The following is a 19,235-nucleotide window of genomic DNA, read 5'->3' as shown; positions in this document are numbered from 1 at the left end:
GTAGTGTGAGCCAGATGGGTGATTTTTCAAAAGCTGATTTGAATCATATTCTAGTGACAGCTCACACAGACATTTTTAACATACAGTACAATTTACAAAGGGTGGAACGGTGTAGCAGCTGGAAAGTGTTGGTCTCACAGTTCTGAGGTCCCGTGTTCGATCCTGGACCCGCCTGTGTGGAGTTTGCATGTTCTCCCCGTGCCAGTTTCCTCTTACATCCCCAAAACATATCCAGTATTAATTGGTGATTCTAAATTACCCTTAGGCGTGATCGTGAGTGAGTCTGTTTGTCTATGTGGCCTGTGATTGGCTGGCAACCATTTCAGGGTGCTCTGCCTCCTGCCGGTTGACGGCTGGGATAGGCTCCAACACTCCCGTGACCCTTGTGAGAATAACCGGCTAAGAATGGATGGACGATTTAGAAAAAAATGTTTTTGTTTTAAACTGCAAACTTGCTCTTACAGTTGAGGAGGTTATGAATATTTAGATGTCATCATATTTAGGTTGTGAACAAAGTAGTATTGTTGAACTCGCGTAAGTATTAGGCGAAAAATGTCACCCCTGTAAAGTTTCTCTGGATCGCTAAAAGTTTCAGAACGCCTACGATCAAATTTGAACACGCGTTCGGACGATCCAACTTCTGTCTTAAAATGACTAGTGCACAATACTGCGTTCAACCAGTAAGGGGAGGCGGCGTTCCGTGAATGTGAACGAGGATATACCCGCCTTTTGGTGCTATTTTTCGGGCACATGTGGCTCTGTGAGGCTTTAGGGCTGCCTCCCCCTCTGACTCTACCTCGTCGATTAAAAAAAGAAAGCAAGGAAAAGTGGGGTGGGGGTTGTGGATGCGCCACAGGAGACTAGAAACTGCTCTACTTTGGGAACGCTGATGCTGCTAAGCATGGAGAGCCACCGCCTTCACGGACTAATTGGAGTGTACGACGATGTGGGCGCTTGTTGAGTTTGTCAAAGCCAAAAAGATTCGGCAGACACTTTGCTTGTTTTTTGTTTTGTTTTTTTCTTTTTTGAGACGTTGATACTCCTATCTGCAACGATGCGGGCTGTGGAAGGGAAAGGGAGTCGGACGGCCGTGCTTGCATTCTTCTTTATCGGACTGTTTGTTTCAGAAGGCTCCAGCAAAACGTCCGAGGAAGGTAAGGACTCATGCCGAAAATCTCGGCATACCTTGACCCGTCTCAAGAGAGCGAATGGTTCGATGTCTCCGAGGCTAATGGCACCGCTAGCCTGTCGGGATGCTGAGGTGGGCGAAACTTAGCTAGGTTCACGTTAGCCCGGCTAGCTGTTGGCTAGGAAAACTTGTTCATTCTTTTGTGTTCCTCCTTCAAGTCGTCTCTCTTTAATAGAGTGCATCATTTAACCAGCGCTATTGTTTTTGAGAGGCACTGCCCACGAGTCATACCATATTGTCGCGAGCCACAGGGTGTCCTGCTGCTCATTTATTGAGCAATGGAAAGTCGTAGTTGCTGTCACCAAACCTTCATATTCGTTAAAAAGATACCTAACGTTAAATCTTGAATGCAATACTGGCGTCTGCAGTATATCGGTGTCATTTTACCTGTCAATGCTAATCACAAAAGGATAAGTGATGCACCCATGTTGAAAATAGAACTTGATTTTTATTCTATTCTGTAACAACGTACTGGTGGTTAGCATGTTTGCTTCACACTTCTGAGGTTTAGGATTCGAATTTGGACTCCAGCCCAAAATTGGGCTCACCGGACCACTTACAGCAGATAAAGTACATTTTGTTCGAGGACCCTCTATTCCGTATAAGTACCCAGTGCAGCCCTAAACTCCATGAAACCGAAAATAATCATGACCTGTTGAATCAAATGAAATTCCACTTCATTTAAGATAATTAAATGTAATATTTTATGAAACGTGGCTAGCTAATGTGATCTGACACAAGCAACAGCATGGCAGCCAACAGAGAGAAGCTAGTTTGAAAAAAAAAAAAGCAACATCATTCTTGCCAACATAGCCATGATTTCGATGCTACATACATTTCAAGCACCTTTTCCGATGACTGGCGACTATTTGAAAGGAAAAAAAATTACTGTAGTGAGTTTAATTCTCCCTTACAGACGGACAATATGTGGTGAATTATTTTCATGTTCTTTTTAGTATGACAAATAAAGAATGAGGCAATTATTGAGGCGGTTTTGCTTAACATTGCCAGAGATGTGGTTCCCATCAGTTTGTTGCAAAAGCAGGGATTTATCTATAATGGAAAATTTTGACCGGAGGCATAGCTTCCAAACATGCAAATATTTTACAGAGATCGCCTTGCATCCGCAGTATGACTCCAGGGAATCACAGATCAGTATTAAATTGAAAATGTTTTACTTGGCGTCACAGTGAGCGAGTGGTTAGCACATCTGCTTCAAAGTCCTGAGGATTGGTAATCAAATCCTGGCCCCGCCTGTGTGGAATTTGCATGTTCTCGTGCCTGCGTGAGTATTCTATGGGCATTCCTTCCACACCCCAAAAACGTGTGGTAGTTTGATAGAAGACTAACTGACCATAGGTGTGAATGTGAGTGCAAGTGGTTTGTTTTGTATGTGCCCAGTGATTGTCTGGCAACCAGTTCAGGGTGTACCCGGGCTCGAGCCCAAAGATAGCTGTGATAGGCTGCAGGACGCCCGTGACCACAGTGAGTATTAGGTGTACACAAAATGGATCGATTTAATTATTTTATTCTACAACCCCAATTCCAATGAATTTGGGATGTCATGTCATATGTGCGGGCGCAAGGGTGGCTCATCTGGTAAAGCGTTGGCCTCACAGTTCTGAGGTCCCGGGTTCAATCCCGGACCCGCCTGTGTGGAGTTTGCATCTTCTCCCCGTGCCTGCGTGGGTTTCCTCCGGGCACTCCGGTTTCCTCCCACATCCCCAAAAAACATGCAGCAATAATTGGACATTCTAAATTACCCCTAGGTGTGAATATGAGTGGTTGTTTGTGTGGGTACAGTACATATCCTCATGAAGAGTGTGGTAATGCACAATCTGCTTGGTCAATGAGAGACCAGATTCACAGAAGGGGTTTATGTCACCTGCACTTTATCAATACAACCTACTTGGAACCTCAGCTATCCAGCAACTACAAATAATAACTTGCTCCTATTAGATGAGGGGAATTTAGAAAAGAAATGTCGATGCACATTGTATATGTGACAAAATACCTTTAATTTAAATTTAGCTTACTTTAATATATCTTTTAGTCCTGACTTTGACAATGGAAATGTGCTAATATAAGTGAGTACAATCATGGCTGGGTGAATAGGGACAGTATAGTCGAAAAGGGACTTTGCTGTTCACTTTCTTTCGTCTAAATCACTTAAAGGTTTTGAAAATGTGGTGAGTTTCTCTTGTAATTTTGTTCCCAAACATTTCTAGCACACCCAATGCAGCGCTTCAAACAATATGACATCACTCTGTTCTATTATTGTTCAGCGACAGTCGCAAGAATGTAAACAAGACTAAGGTTATGCATTACAGAGTAGAGAGTGAAACAGCACTTATAATCATAACATGAAGCAAACTTGGCATTTGTTTGTCTTAGGTAACATTCAAAAATTGTTTGGCTAGTGTATCAGGATGCATGCAGTACACCAGCAACTCATCCTCAATGTTACTTTTTTTTTTCCTGTTCAGCTATGAGGTTAAGCAGAATGGAGTTTCTGGAGTATCCTCTTAAATTGCTGTTTGTTAGTTGTCGGCACTTAATGCTTGTAATCCCTTGTACTGCGCACCTATTAGTTAATAAGATACTTCGGCTCTTGGAGCTACGGGTAGCTATATAAATAGCAAAGAGTTTTTACCCAGTTTATCTGGTATAACATGTCTCTATGCAATATCTTATCCCAACCATATTCATGTTTTTTATCTTTTTAAAGTATGTGGCAGAAAATGTTGACATGCCCTACAAAAGCTTACAAAAAACTTTTTAATTTCTGGCCAAAATTGATTAAAATTAGATTCATCACATAAAAAAATGTCAGTGGAGTACAAATTTAAAAAAAAAAAACCTCCCCTGGAAAACCTTTTTCTCTTTATTTCATGTAAAAAAATGCTTGAAACAAGTGAAAATTCTCTGAAAACAATGACAAGTCTTATTTTTTTTCAAGTTCAATATGCATGTTTTTTTTTTCTTTTCCAGTTTAAAAAAATCCTGGGATTATTACATCACTTTAATTGCCATAACTACATCTGCTAAATCTTATTAACGGCTTGTTTATGACAGGGAAGTGGTAGTCAGCCAGGTGATGGTGAGGAGACTGTAAAAAAGACATGATTGCATGATAATAAGTTTCTTTGTTTTTTTTTGTAGGTGTTTTATATATAACCACGTTTTGTGTGTGTGTGTGTGTATATATATATATATATATATATATATATATATATATATATATAATACTACAATTCCACAATAAACCATATTTTTATAATGTATTTAAAAATGATAATAATTTAGCATTTGAGTTTGAATAAAGCTTGAATTAATAATAATTAATTCTTATGATCTATTAGTGGCGAGGCTAGCTCTTTTTTTTGGGTCGTCCACCAAATGATCTTTTTGAAGTTCTAAAAAGTTTGATGAAATTTCAGAAGGGTACTTTCCAAAATAAGGTCATGGGCTAAGATCACCCAAAGTATTCAACCCAGACTTGCCTAACATGCTCCCGTCTTTCAATACACAATGCAATCTAATACAAGATGAGACCGGGTGGTTTGTTGAAGAAAAATGTGCAGGATTTCCACTAGTTACAACAACTACTAATTTGGTGAGTGGTTGTTTCATTTCTCTGTCTTTTTTTTTTTTTAAAAAAAAGAGGTCCGTGGTGTTCTGAAAAATATATAAATGATGTAATCGATTAATCAAGTTTGACTCAACTTTCATCACTTTTTAGTCAACGACAAAAAAATTGTTCTTAAATTCATAGCATCTAGTCTACCCCAGGTTCCAGGGATCTCAGTTTATACCTTTCCTCTGGATTTTGGATGTTCTCATCATAGTTATGAATGTTACAGTCAACGGTTGGTTGGTTGGTTGTTTATACGTGTTCTCTGAGTCACTGGAAGCCTGTCCAGTGTACCTTCTTTGTTGCGCAACCTAAACTAGGATTAGCTCCAATTTTCCCCTGACCCTGAACAAGCAGTATGGATGGCTTTTCTCCTGCTGGTTATTGCATGATGCCACATTTCTGCGGTTTTTAACTTGAGCCGATCCATACTGGAGTGTACTGCTTGGTGGTAATGTGGCTTTGAAAGGAGTACAATTCTCACTGAGGGAAGTTTACTCCACTTCAGAAAGAACTTCATTTATCTGAAACAGAATTGATTCCTCCGATCAATAAGGTGCTGCAGACATCCAAAAGCAAATGGCACCTATCAAAGTCCAAGATCTTCTATGTGTTAACAGTATCACAATAATGGTAATGTAATAATTTTGCTTAGTGTACAGTATGTATTTTTGGTGGTGAACTGAGTTGCATGCCCAAGGATCGGTACCATAAGAAAAAAAAAAATAAAAATTGGATGAAATAGTGGAGTGTATGTTCAGGTCAGAGGCACAAGAGTCACTTCCTCACCACCCTGTCCCGTGCTGAGTTAATAGGATACACCATTGATTCCCATCCTGTCTTAATCCCGGGGAGGCGAAATAGCAAGGTGAAAACCTACCATTTGTCTCTTCCCTTTGTGAATAATGGGGAAAAAAGTGACTCGTGAGTAGTAATTCTGTTTACCATGCCTAGATTGAATAATTCCACTGTCCAATGTAATGCTACAATTAGATGGGAAATCTGTCTTGTTAAAAGAAAAAATAAAACCTACAGGGGTGACTGCACCAAAGTTTGTTCTCAGGTTGATATTGTGACGGTTTTTTGCTAAGATCTGCATGAGAAAAATGTTACTGCAAATATTTGACTCACATTTGAAAACACGGCTTTGGACATTTTATGGTGCCTTTATTAATCGGGGGGGGGGGGGGTGTCACGGTGGATCAGCTGGTAAAGCGTTGGCCTCACAATTCTGAGGTCCTGGGTTCAATCCCGGACCCGCCTGTGTGAAGTTTGCATGTTCTCCCCGTGCCTGCGTGGGTTTCCTCCGAGCACTCCGATTTCATCCCACATTCCAAAAACATGCAACATTAATTAGACACTCTAAATTGCCCCTAGGTGTGATTGTGAGTGCAGCTGTTTGTCTCAATGTGCCCTGCGATTGGCTGGCAATCAGGCTCCTGCCCATTGACAGCTGGGATAGGCTCCAGCACTTCTCGCAACCCTCGTGAGGATAAGAGCCGAAGAAAATGGATGGATGGATATTAACTTGGGGTGAGGGATACATCAAATATACTGTAGGGTGGTGTGAAAAGATGTTTCCCCCCTTTTGACTTCTTTTTTTTTTTTTTTAGATGTCACTTAAATGTTTACAATTTACAAACAAATGTAATTATTAATCAAAGACAACAGCAGCAAACACAAAATGCAGTTATTGAATGTTTTTTTTATTTTTAAAGTTGAAAAAAAATACAAACCTTCATGGCCCTATGTGGAAAAAGTGATTGCACCCCGGATAAAACATACCTTTTCTCTAATTTTTGCTTTGTAATAAAACAAAGGAGAAAACAGAAACTCTAACCCAACGTGAACCCTGGGTTATTTCCTGGTATCGATGTGATGTATTAATTACCTTTTTAAAACAATTTAAATTGATATATTTACATCCAGGAGGCTAACTTTCCTGAGCACAGTCCAATCCAGTTGATTCATAGGGATATGAATTGATGCATGGATATAGTGATATTGATATGTTGTTTGTTACACCAGTCTCTCACTAACCTACAGTATGTCAACACAGTATGTGACGTAAGGCCTGGTATACACAAAATGAGAGGATTACAAACTCTTTGACCATTTTTCTGCCATCTTTTCAAATGGTTTAACAGATGAGTTTTGTTACCTCACAGGGCAGATAACGCTGCTGCACTTATGACTTGTTGTTGACCACAACTTCCCCTGAATCAAAACCTCTCCAAAAAACTGACATCAATCCCTTTTCAAGGCACTATCTGTAGCTCATCACCATCATCTCCGGTGTTTGTTGTACTTTTTGTCTCCTGGCAAGACTTGCTTGCTCGCTGCTGCAGGGAGTACACTACACTTGCTTGTTATTTAGGCAGCGTAATGAAGCCTGAACCATGTGTTCCCCCTCAGGTGGTTGACTGATAACTAGTTGAGAAAGTTCTTCATTTAAAGCAGAGCCCACATTTTAAAAATAAAACTCAGATGATCAGGAAAATTGACTCTTGGTTGCTTAAACTGTGATCACAACTAAAATTTGATTCAGATATGCAGCCCCACCTTAGAGCGAACGATAATTTTATCAGGAATAAGATAATCTCACATTTTACGTCATTGTTCGGAAAGGGGCATAATTGCGATAAAGACAATCCAATTGTCTTCACGTGTGTACCAGGTGCCATGATTCTATATGTTTGAAAAACATTTCTACGGGATAAATCCCAAAAAAATCAAAGGGAACACAGTCAGTAAGATGGTAAATCGCCATTGGGTTCCTCTATGATGCTTAAATACTAACATGATCATTTGGATTGACTTATTTTAAACAATTTTAACAATTTGAATTTGTGCTTTGGGAAGCTAAAATGTCAAACTCATCCTGCCACCCATTTTCTCCCCATGTGTGCCTCCCTCGCTCTTTCACTTGTAAACAAATGCGCACCACCCTGCAGCTTTTGGCGCCTGCTTCATGTGTTAGTTGGATACAGCTCTTTTTATGACGTTATTCTCCACATGGTTCTTAAATTCATGGTGATAAGGAGTGGACAAAGTGAGTTCTGCTTTGCAGTTCTTCAGGGTTACTTTCTCCCCCATGCCGTAGTGCAGGAGACTGCTTGTTTAACAATGAAGTCACCCCGCTGCTGATTTATTGGATGAGATCTGGGAGGGGCCTCTTGCATTTGTGAGTTCTTGCCTGTCATTCTGGACTCTCCCAGGGGAGTGTTTTTTAAAGTGAGTGCAGCTGGTACCCCTAACAACAGATCCCTGGGAGTGGAAGAGGAAGTTAGGTCGTGACATGCACCGAGTCAAGATGGAGTTTGGAATTTCCAATACTCTCTTTGTGCTCTTTCAAGCCTCCGCCTTGCTTGCATAAATGTAATAAAGGGTAGAATGTGGTGAGAGGTCAAAAAGTGGACACGGAGAGCTGATCTTCCCAGCACACTTCTGTCAAAGTTTTCATTGTTTTAGTTTACCAAAGATCACACAGTATGAAGCACCATCTAACTTTATATCAGTAAATGTATAATTTGGAGAAGCAGCTCCATTTTTGTGACCCAGCGTATATGCGGGTTAAACTCCCACACTCTTAAGAGTAGTTACAAGTCGGCTGTGGGATCATGGGGGTGGGGGTGGGTGAGGGCATTCATCCATAATTTGTGTGCATGTGGCTGAAGGTGATTGAACAAGAAACAGACAAAATTCAGTTGCGTTTTAGTATTTGGGAGGAGGCCATGTTTTTGGGCAGGGAGTGGAGAGACCTTTCAGCTAATTGAAAGGTTACCGAAGGGTTACTCGTGATACAACGATCAAACAAGTCGCTCCAAAGAGAGCAGAGGTGTGTCTGATTTTCAGGTTGTCTTAGATAATAATGCTGAAACTGGTATTGCAGAAGACAATTTAAATAAATAAGTTGACACAGATTTGATTCATATTTAGGAAGCGAGGCTAGACGGAGTTATTCATAAAACACATTTAAAATGCAAGGTAACTTAATGTGCTTTATACGCATTGAAAGTACAACCTTTAAAACCTTTTAAAAAACCCACCCCACCCATACTGGTAGACAAGTAACTGGATGGATGGAAACTTGGATCCAGGGTAACAATTTCAACAGAGAGTTGAGCAGCAGTTGACGTCTCTTTTGTTCTCTAAATAGGTTTGGGTTAAGGTACCCTGCTATTTTTATTGTAGTTTTTTTTAAAACGATAATTACTATTATTTTAGCCATCTGTTTTTTAGTGTAACGTAGGAAAGGAGAGCCACAGTCACTGATACACTTTTCATGTGTTTATTCAATGCCAAGAGAACAATAAAAACCAGTGAGCACACATGCAGAAGCTCCTGTCCACTACAGCTCTCGTCCAGACATTTATGTAGACTGTCATCATATGCCACCCAACCAGGCTCTGCCTCTTAAAGGTGCATGCATGTACACAGATCCTATAATGTTTGCAATATTTTCTGTACTTTTCAACCTTGCATTGTGTTTATGGTTAGGGTTAGACATGTTTCAAATGTATTTAAAAGTGTGTGGTAGAAGGTTTAAATATTTACAGGGTGTGGAAGACGAACAATTTAAAAAAAAAATGTTGACATTGTCTCTCTCTGTGGAAGTTTTTTACATTTTGTGGATGAGTCTGTAACGTATCCCCTGCAATAAATGGGGGTTCACACCAGGGTATAGTCTTTAGGCCTCTATTGCACATTAATATCCCTCATTGGTGATCACAGTCTCAGACAGAATTTGTTAATTTAATTTGATATTTTAACAAAAAATTTTCAGAGGTGGTTTTATATGCTGTGGTCCATGTTTGATGAAAGGAAATGGTCCATTGTTTTAGAGGGGAAGTTGCATTGGTAGGAATCCAGGAAGTTGTCACAAGGTTGACATGAAGAATGCGTCCTCTGGAGACCAGAGCTAGAAGGCAAGACAATGAACTGAACTTCTGGTTAAGAGATGACTATTATTTTAACGTCATGTAATGCAGCTTTTGTATGTAAAAGACTCCTTTGTGATTGTGGAAGCACAGAGATGTGCGATCTCAGTGATCTTTTCTCTTGTGTTCGTAGAGGTGACTCTGAAGGTTCACCTGAGCGATGCCAGCACTCACCAGCCTCTGGCAGGAGCATCCATACAGCTTTTTGCCAACCACACTTTGGTAACCACGGAAACATCACTGGTTGATGGCAACGCCTACCTGCGCTTCCCATACCGCCTGGGGACACCGTTACTCGTCGCCGCAACCAAACACGGATATGTGCCAAATTCTGTGCCATGGACACCGTCCCGACTACCTGGTATGTATCACCTATAGCGGATGTGTTTATTGCTTACCCACTCATGTGGTGCCAGTCGAGTGTGTGAAATGTGTGGGTTCATGCCAAGTGTGTGAGATAACAATTGGCCTGCTCCATTACTAATTTATTACACTCCCTGCCAAAAAGCCAGAAAGGGGGCCTGCTTAAGCCTCACTTTCATAAGCACACACGCTCATCTCCCATAGGGGCCTCTGCACAACAGTGTGTGTGCGAGTTACAGTCCTTTGTGGAAGAGTATGGGGGTGGAAGGGATGAAGGGCTATTATAAGCCAACGGGAACGCTAGCCAATTGGATTATCATGCTTACCAGTTCGGAACAATGGAGGAGTAAAATGAAGGAAGGGAGAATAACGAAAGAAGTACAGTCTGCCAGGTCAGCCATGTGTCCTGTACTACTGACAGGAAGCTGGTTTCATTAAAAATGTAGAAAGATGGTTTAATGACTTATGCGTGATAGTAATCAGTGAGTTATAGCCAGGTAGATGCAGGCTTGTGTCCATCCAATTAAAACTGTGCAGTTAATGCATTGTGTACACTTGTTTGTCTTCCAGTATTTTCCTCCATTAGCCTCAATCTTTTACCCGAGAGATCTGCTACTCTGACGGTCTATGACGATGTGGTGGAGATCGTGTCAGATTTCCAAGGTAAAAGTCATGCCTTTTTTTGTTTTTAAACTAACCTGAGGTCTGTTGGCTATAAATAAAGTGCCTTTAGAGAGTTTGCATGAATAAATGCTGCTTCCTTGCAGCAATACGGACAGTGGCGCCTTGAGATATGGGGTGACCCGACTAATGGGTTTAAAGAGATATGAGCCATCGTGCAGCTTTTTTTTTGACTTGCAGCAAAAATTTGAAATATGAATGCTTTATGATGGCATTGAATCAATTCCAGAACGAGCAGCAGTTTGGCAGACAGTGAACAACTGTTCCCAATTTAACTGCACTCTCAGTTGAAGTTTACAGCCAAACTAAAAATAAGCAAATAGAAATAATTGTTTATTCAGGTAAAACAGATAAGATCAGATACTCATTTGCAATGGCGGCCTGGCTACAAACAGCATAGTAAAATAAACAAGAAAATAAATTTTGTACGTGTATTTCAAACTTCCACATACCTTTGGCTTAAGCAGAGTGTGCTTGGCCTAATGCTAACAAACAAGTCAAAATGAAGGGCTCACAAATAGCATCTATCTGGTGGTGTTATAGCGTTTTAAGCGACTCATATTTCAAAGTAGTTATTTATTTTTTGATCTCATTTAAGACAGCGGCACAGTGGAGCAGTTGTAGACTGTTGGCCTCACAGTTCTGAGGACCGGGGTTCAAATCCTAGCCCCGTCTGTGTGGAGTTTGCATGTTCTCCCCGGGCCTGCTTTGGTTTTCTCCAGGCACTGCACTTTCCTCCCCTATTCCAGAAACATGCATTCATTGGCGACTCTAAATTGCCTTTAGGTGAGATTGTGAGTGCTGCTTGTCTCCATGTGCCCTGCGGTTACCTGGAAACCAATTCACAGTGTACCCCGCCTCCTGCCCGTTGACAGCTGGGATTGGCTCCAGCACTCCCGTGACCCTCGTGAGGATGAGCGGCCGAGAAAATGCCAAGTTATTGGTCATGTTTAGAGAATGATGAAGTCGAAATGTTTAAATGTTGCATATCTATCCATCCACCTATTCCACCATTTTCTATATCATGTATAATTTTTACGTATTGTCAAGTGATATTTACCTGATTTTATTTTACAGCAACATGCAATATGTTGTCTTTGATCAAAAGAAGTATTGCCTATGTGTAACTGCAACTTTTGTCAGCATGTGCATCCTGTGTTGAATATAAATATTTGAAGTCCAGCCCTGCTCTGAAAACATGAATCCAAATAATTTCGTTTTGTTGGCCAGCTTCTATGAACATGTGTGTGATTCTATTAGAAGGGGTTTTTTCGATCAGAAAAAAAAATCGAATTAGTTTTTTTTTTTTTTTTTTTTTCCCCCAGAATCTTTTGTGTTGGACTGACAAGCATGCATGTCACAGACACACAATAAATGTACAGACCCTATTAACATGTAAACTGTTGCCTCAGGGTAGTTCATCTCGTGTCTGACATACATCTAAATGTTTGTCTCGACGAGGGGAGCCGTGGGGAGAGATAAACCTTGGCGTGTGGCACGAGGGGAAAAAAGAATGAAATGAATGGGACGGGGGGCCCGGGGGGCGTGATCCAATCTGTGCTGGAAAGTGCGGATATGGGTGGAGTATTTTGAGAAAAGGGGGGGATGGGTAAAAGTGTCCAACAGAAGGAGAAGCATAAGGTGAGGTGGAAAGGGAAAAAACATGAAGAGTTGAGGAAGGAGATGCACAATGAAGAAAAATAGGGTCATTTCCTTTTTAACAAACCAGGTTACAATTTGCAACCCCAGCTCTTACCTTAATCTTAAGACTTAATATTAATTGTTATTCAAAATGTGCACACCATAATCATTACCTCAAAAATACAAACCCTCATACACACAGCTAGCCAGCTGCATGTGCTCACTGCTCTGGAATGTTCTGTGTGTCCAAAATGATATCACTTTCCCAAGCCAGTGTGCAGTGTACTTTTTCTCCTAACAATGGAACCTTATTGATATGGATTAAATGGATGCCGAAGATGTCTATGGAGGAAAAATTGAGAATATACTATGCGGGATAATCCTATATTGAGTGGCTAATGTAATCTAGCAGAGCTGTTACTGCAATTATAAACTTTTGAACCAATGTGACTTAAAGTCCCACTGTCATGAAATGCATGATTTTTAGTACGTTATTAATGAGAAGACGCTAGCCTACATGGACCCATGCGTTTTTTCACCACAAAACATGTTTTTGACATATACAGCTTTTTGTAACTCCCGCCATGAAAATCCTCTCAAGGGATTTGTTTTTGAGAAGAAGCAATAAGTGACGTATAGGACAGACCCGCCCTCAAGTGGACTCGTTTGTTTTCATTAGTTTTACCTCCAGGAAGGTAGCTCGTTGTTCCTTCGTGTTAGTCAAAATGCCGGCTCGTTGCATTGCTGGACATTGCTTGAACACTCGGGAGGATGGATTTACCCTTCATAAGTTTGCAAGAGACCCGATTCGTCGTATAAATGGATTGCACGGGTGGGGAGGACGAGAGCTTTGTGGGTTCCAAATGACAGATAGGTGTATACAGCTACTAAAAAAAAATAATAGTTTGGGGCAGACCACGTAATCCGTCTCTCATAACGTAACAAAAGATCCGCGTACGAAATGTGTTGATGTGCACGTTGGACGGCGTCTGGTTGCTGCGTCGCTTCGCCAGCGAAGCGAACGGGCTCCCGGACGGCGACGGCTCTGAAGAGCACTGCCACAATGCAGCACTCAGCCGCATCCGATGACAACGCAATAAAGCGCCCCGGCTCGACGGTGTTGTTTATCGCGTACTGCGGCGTCTTTGAACAACCCCCTAAAGCAGCACGGCTCGGCTCTGCCTCACTCAGCCGCGTTCGGCGACAACGCACTAAAGCGCACCGGCTCGACGGTGTTGTTCATCGCGTACTGCGGCGGCTGTGAACAACCTCCTAAAGCAGCACGGCTCAGCTCCGTGATAAGCCAACTCGGCGCCAAAAATGAGCCACACCGGCCAGCTGCGATGAGCCGGGATGGCTCATCTCCGCCACGGAAGTGGATCGGACGTGGCTGTGATCGCATATCATCTGAATATGGCTCGAAACAATAGTGTAATATTGCCCCGGTAACTTCACTCAGTTGTGTGGTGTTCTCCTTTTCGAAAAGAGCTTCTGTGTCAGAAGGGGCATGTTCGTCTCCCACGGTTAGGGTGCACTGTGTGTTTTCATTGGCGAATGTCCGGGTGATGTCACGGACATAGGATGCAATCAATATGGAAACCACTTGGATGTTGTAGAATGACACGTCTGCAACTTTGCGCATGAATGACGCGCTTTCCGCTCACATTTATTTTTTCGTATAGACATTGAAGTGAATAATGTTATATGTATTTTTCATTACAATATCTATTTCAGAATGTTTATAGGGATGACACTTGGCCTTTAAGGACACATATTAGCAACATATAAAAAGCTTTACAACAATACTCAGATAAATATTCTCTCTGCTCTGTGGGAACATTGACAAAAGGGGCTTTTCCACCACAGGTACCTTTGCAAGAACCTACCTAGTTATCCAGGTAGCTTGAGTTACCCCTCTGTCTCTACTGAAAACTACCATGGTACAGAAGGTCCCCCCTGGATTATTTTGTTCCTCCTGGTGGGTAAGGTGTTCCGAGAGCTACCAGGAATACTTTGATGGGGTGGGCTGTGCTGACAAACGCCAATTGGCTGATAGATTTCTGTAGGTGTTTACTTTTTCATTCACAGAGTTGACATTCCTGGATGCAGCACTCCCCAGGGTTAGAAATAAGAGGATTAAAATACATAGAAAACAAAAACTTCCAAACATTCATCCTTACATTTTCCCAATTAGCCGCACTTGGTGGAGAAGGAGCAGGCTGGAAGAATTCTGGGCCCGGTAACGGACTTTGCCAAGAGTCTGCTGCCGGGTGGTCCGCGGCCACCTTAGTCCAAGCCCAAGATGGTGTGTGCATCTTGCTCTCCTGGGGCAGAGGAGACAAACACTGGACTGAGATTGGCTGGTGGGGATGAGCTGATGATCAATACAGTTAGTCACCAGGGGAAAAAAAAATGAAGAACCCTCCCAGGCAAGAGCTCTTCCAGTCTGTGGAAAAATGCCACATTTGCCATCGTGAAAGCAAGGAAATGAAGCCTGGCTTTTTCTCTGTGTTTGTATGTTCACATAGAAATATTTGGAGTTTTTTTTTCTTTACTGAAACATAGTTACCGATGCCATATACGTCACACTGTTGTATTTAATAACAAAGAGCTGTCCTTGAAGTCATTCTTTAAAATTTATTTATGGAACATTATCCAGGTAAGGTATTTTCACTGCCCCCCTGCTTACAGACAGCGAAGTAAAACAAAGTAAAATAAATCCCAATACACATCCAAACTACAATGTTATATAGTAGCAAATTAAATATGATAATAATAATTGTGATTCAGGATGGATCAAAATAATCATGATTATTTTGGCCACAATAGTCCAGCCCTAGGTGCAAATGATAATATTCAATGGGCACATCCATCCATTCATTTTCCAGGCCGCTTATCCTCACAAAGGTCACGGGAGTGCTGGAGCCTATCCCAGCTGACTTCGGGCAAAAGGTGGACTACACAGTACACACATTAACACTGTCTATAAATAAGAGCCATGAAGAATCAGTTGTCCTTGTATGTTAGGTATCGAAAAAAAGACACTCCTCCCTCCTTCTCAATGTGATTTATGTTTGTGTCCCAAACAAGTATGTGACATCTGGATTTCTGTATCCTTTCAAGGTTTTAGGCACCAGCCGAGTGTTCATTTCCAGCGCAGAGCCTTAACTCTTCCTGTCAACACATCCTATGCCAATCTGACTGCACTGCTCACTGTGGCAGACTCTCTCGCCCACATCCAGCACTTTCCCTATCTGCAGGTCGCTGCCAGCAATGACACAGGTAGGTGCAGCAGGCAGAGAGAGCCAAAGAGAGGACGATGATCGCATGGTGGTTCACTAGGTGGGGTTTGGAGTCTGGGTCTTGAGTGAAGAGGAGAGAGAGTGGCACAATAGAAAGGCTGCATGTTGAACAGCCTCTAGTCTATAGAGATCGCGCACCTATGTCATAAAATCCTGTGATTTTTGTTTACGTCACTATATTGCCAGTCAAATTGTTGAAAGTCAATTCCGTTGAGTCGAAACAAAAATGTCTTATAGGATGACACCCAGAGTTTTGTCTGATACCATTAAACTTTTAGATGGTGATAATAAACGAAGGTACGCGAAAAAATTAGAGACACTTGGCATAGAGGGCCCGTATTCAATGCTGAAGTCGATGTTTTCCCCGATAAGAAATTTGACCGTTAATTCAGTTCCCTGTCTTGGACAACTGGATATACACATGTATCTGGTGAGTAAGTCGCCGAGATTGACACAGGAAAGTTTGAAAGCGTATTAAAGTCTGGACGCATACAAATACTTTGTTGCTGGATCAGGAATCAGGAGTAAATCTCACATAGTGATGGACCCACTCAGATTTTTTCAATACAAATACCAATATTGAAATAAATGACCCCTGGTTTTACACAAACTCACATTCATTAAATACGATTGGAAAAAAAATTTAGGGCAGGGAGTCGTCTCGACCATACACGGAAGTGTATTGCTGCCACACGTTAACCTCCATAAACCTCTCTGCGACAGAGTTCATTATTTTTTTGAAATACGGATTGTTCTCAAATGAGTCAATTTGGCATTATAAATACTTCTTGATAATTTGAGATTGAGGAGTAATAATTCCTACCTGAAGTGAAATGATCGCTAAACGAGCCAGTGTATTTTGTTGGTCACCACCCTATCCCGTTTAATTTCTGAGATCCATTGATCTTTTCTGGTCTTTTCAGCTGGTATTCCATAGAATGATATCTTTGAAGAACTGCACGTCTATTGTGACAACCAACATCACAACATCTCTCGGGCATTGTAAAAATCTGCTCTGGTTCAGCAATTCCCATACTGCCGAGTATTTTTGTTTGACTAGCAATATGGCGTCGTAAAAACGATGACGTCACCTGCACTATCTCTATATGACCGTCTCAAACACAACCCTTGTGTGTGTATACTGTTTTACTACAGGCCTCATGCCTGCATTAGCTGTCTATCATTCATCCCTTTTTAATCGGAAACCAAATCAAAAAAAGTTTTTTTTTTTAATCAAGCAAAATGCAGTTTTTGTCTCAGAAAAAACAATACACAATTAAAAAATGGGCCACCTTACTAAACTTGATTGGTCATGTTTTTGTGACCCTGACGTTTGGTAACAAACTTTAGTAAAGATGCATTAGCCAGTAAAGCCACAATCAGTCAACTGAGATATACAGTGTACACACAATTCCTAGCGGGTGAGACTGAAATTAACTTTTGAAATGACAGGGCCCAAGTCTAGAAGTCTACATGTGATCACATTTTCACAAATGAGTTGAAAACATTGGTGGAAGCATACTAGGTTCTTTGTTTTTGTTTAGATTCTCAGTCACTCAGGTCATGGTAATCTGCAAATCAAGGGAACTGGATTTTTGTTTATTGAAGCAAGAAAAAAAAAAAAAACAAGAAAAGTGTCCATTTGCTCCCTGTTCCTTTGGCCTGAATAGCCCTCAAATGACCCCCTGCCCCCACTACCCGCAGTCGGGCGTACTTGGCCTTTGTGACACTTCCAACCTCCCTTTTTTTCTTCCCTCTTAGCCCCCTCTCCTGCCCTTCCCTTGTTTTCTTTCCTGTCTGTCTTAGCCTTCCTGACATCTCTTCTTCAGATACACTGCTTTGTTACTAAACCCCAACCTCACCTACTCCCTCACAGGATCTGAGAAGTCTCTGGAATTGACTCCTGTGGCTGCCATCTCCGTTCACCTATTGGCCAGCGACGGACTGGAACTGCAGGTGAATGAGCCAACCACGGTCTCTGTCCCGCTACCTGCAGACAGTGGCCTGAAGGAATATGATCGCGTTCCCACTTGGAGATTTGACCCACGTTTGGGTACGTACTGATAGAAACGCACTGACTCATGGAAGCTTTCTGCTGTTCCAAGCACAAGTTCAGATTTCGAGTATGGATTTTTCAGAAATAAATGTCCTCGTCCTCCCTGAACACATTGCTGTGTCGGCATGTCGGTTTTAAATAAGAATAATTTAATTAGTTAACTGGAAAAGCTGCATAAATTCAAATCACAGTTTATGCACTTTTACCAGAAATAATGTAGCAGGTGGAGTGATGAATGACTTTATTCACAAGATCATAAGGAACTAACAACTGAATTTTTAAAAATATTTCTTTGGTCCTGTTCGGCTGTTGCGTCAAACAGAAATGAAGATCTGTATCTCTTTTAGCCAGAACAGTTTTACTGTGCTTCAGTGGAGTTTTTAGATGCCACTGTGGTTCTTTCTATTCTTATGGATTTTTAATGAAAGTCGGACAGAACAACGCTTTAAAGGGGAGTAACTGAAAAAATAATCCGAATGTGAAAAGATGTCTTCTCTTCCTATATTAAATTAACACATTTTTTTAAATTTTAATCTTAATTTGGTACCATGCAGCGGCACGGTGGGAAAACTGCTTAGGGCATTGGCCTTACAGTTAGGAGGACCCGGGTTCAAATCCTATCCCTGCCCATGTGGAGTTTGCATGTTCTCCCTGTGCCTGCGTGTGTTTTCTCTGGGCATTCCGATTTCCTTCCACATCCCAAAATATGCATTAATTGGAGACTCTAAATTGCCCCAAGGTATGATTGTGATTGCGGCTATTTGTCTCGATGCGCCCTGTGATTGGCTGGCAACATGTTCAGGGTGTACCCCACCTCCTGCCCCTTGACAGCTGGGATAGGCTCCAACACTCCCTGCGACCCTCGTGAGGATAAGCGGCAAAGAAAATGGATAAATGGAGGGATGGATGGAGACTCTAAATTGCCCTTTGGTATGATTGTGAGTGCGACTGTTGTCTGTATGTATGGATGGATAGATGGTACCATGTGTCTTTATGGGACATTTTGCTTTTTTGTATCACACAATTACAAAGATTCATCATTTAACTGCTGCATATTAGATTGAAAAAAGTTTTGCATTGTGCATGTGCCTTATGCTATGTAGCCAGCGGACGCGAAAGATCATTTGCCACACGTCTTTGCTGAAAGTGCATGCTCCTCACCAGCTCTGTAAGCCCCGCAAAGGGTGGGGCTTCCCCTCCCCGAGACGGCAACATTACTTTCTGGACAAGTTCAGGTGTCCCAACTTCGAGCGTTCGGGAAAAGGAGGTGAATTTGCGAATGCCAACATCCTCTGTGCTCTGTCATCTACCCCTCTAACCCCCCCCCCCCTGCAAAAATTCACATTGATCCAAACTGCATTGACTTTCAATGTAATCACCCCCCACGAAATGCCCAAAATGTGTACGGTGGTTATGTAGAATTGGAGGC

General features: G+C 41.7%; 1 protein-coding gene across 1 annotated transcript in view; it reads left to right on the top strand.

The window, feature by feature from the left end:
* Nucleotides 1-308: 308 nt before the first annotated feature.
* The window catches only part of fam171a1 (family with sequence similarity 171 member A1), a 31,754-nt gene continuing 12,827 nt past the window's right edge, over nucleotides 309-19,235 (top strand). The window contains exons 1-5 of the mRNA XM_061820478.1: nucleotides 309-1,154; nucleotides 9,897-10,124; nucleotides 10,697-10,789; nucleotides 15,572-15,730; nucleotides 17,627-17,803. Of these exons, the coding sequence (XP_061676462.1) occupies nucleotides 1,055-1,154; nucleotides 9,897-10,124; nucleotides 10,697-10,789; nucleotides 15,572-15,730; nucleotides 17,627-17,803 (757 nt within the window). The 5' untranslated portion in view covers nucleotides 309-1,054. The remainder of the gene's footprint in view (nucleotides 1,155-9,896; nucleotides 10,125-10,696; nucleotides 10,790-15,571; nucleotides 15,731-17,626; nucleotides 17,804-19,235) is intronic.

The sequence above is a fragment of the Syngnathoides biaculeatus genome, chromosome 5 (genome assembly GCF_019802595.1).
Source record: "Syngnathoides biaculeatus isolate LvHL_M chromosome 5, ASM1980259v1, whole genome shotgun sequence".
NCBI lineage: Eukaryota > Metazoa > Chordata > Actinopteri > Syngnathiformes > Syngnathidae > Syngnathoides > Syngnathoides biaculeatus.
The sequence above is the reverse complement of the archived record's forward strand: the minus strand, read 5'-3'. Positions and strand labels throughout refer to the sequence as shown.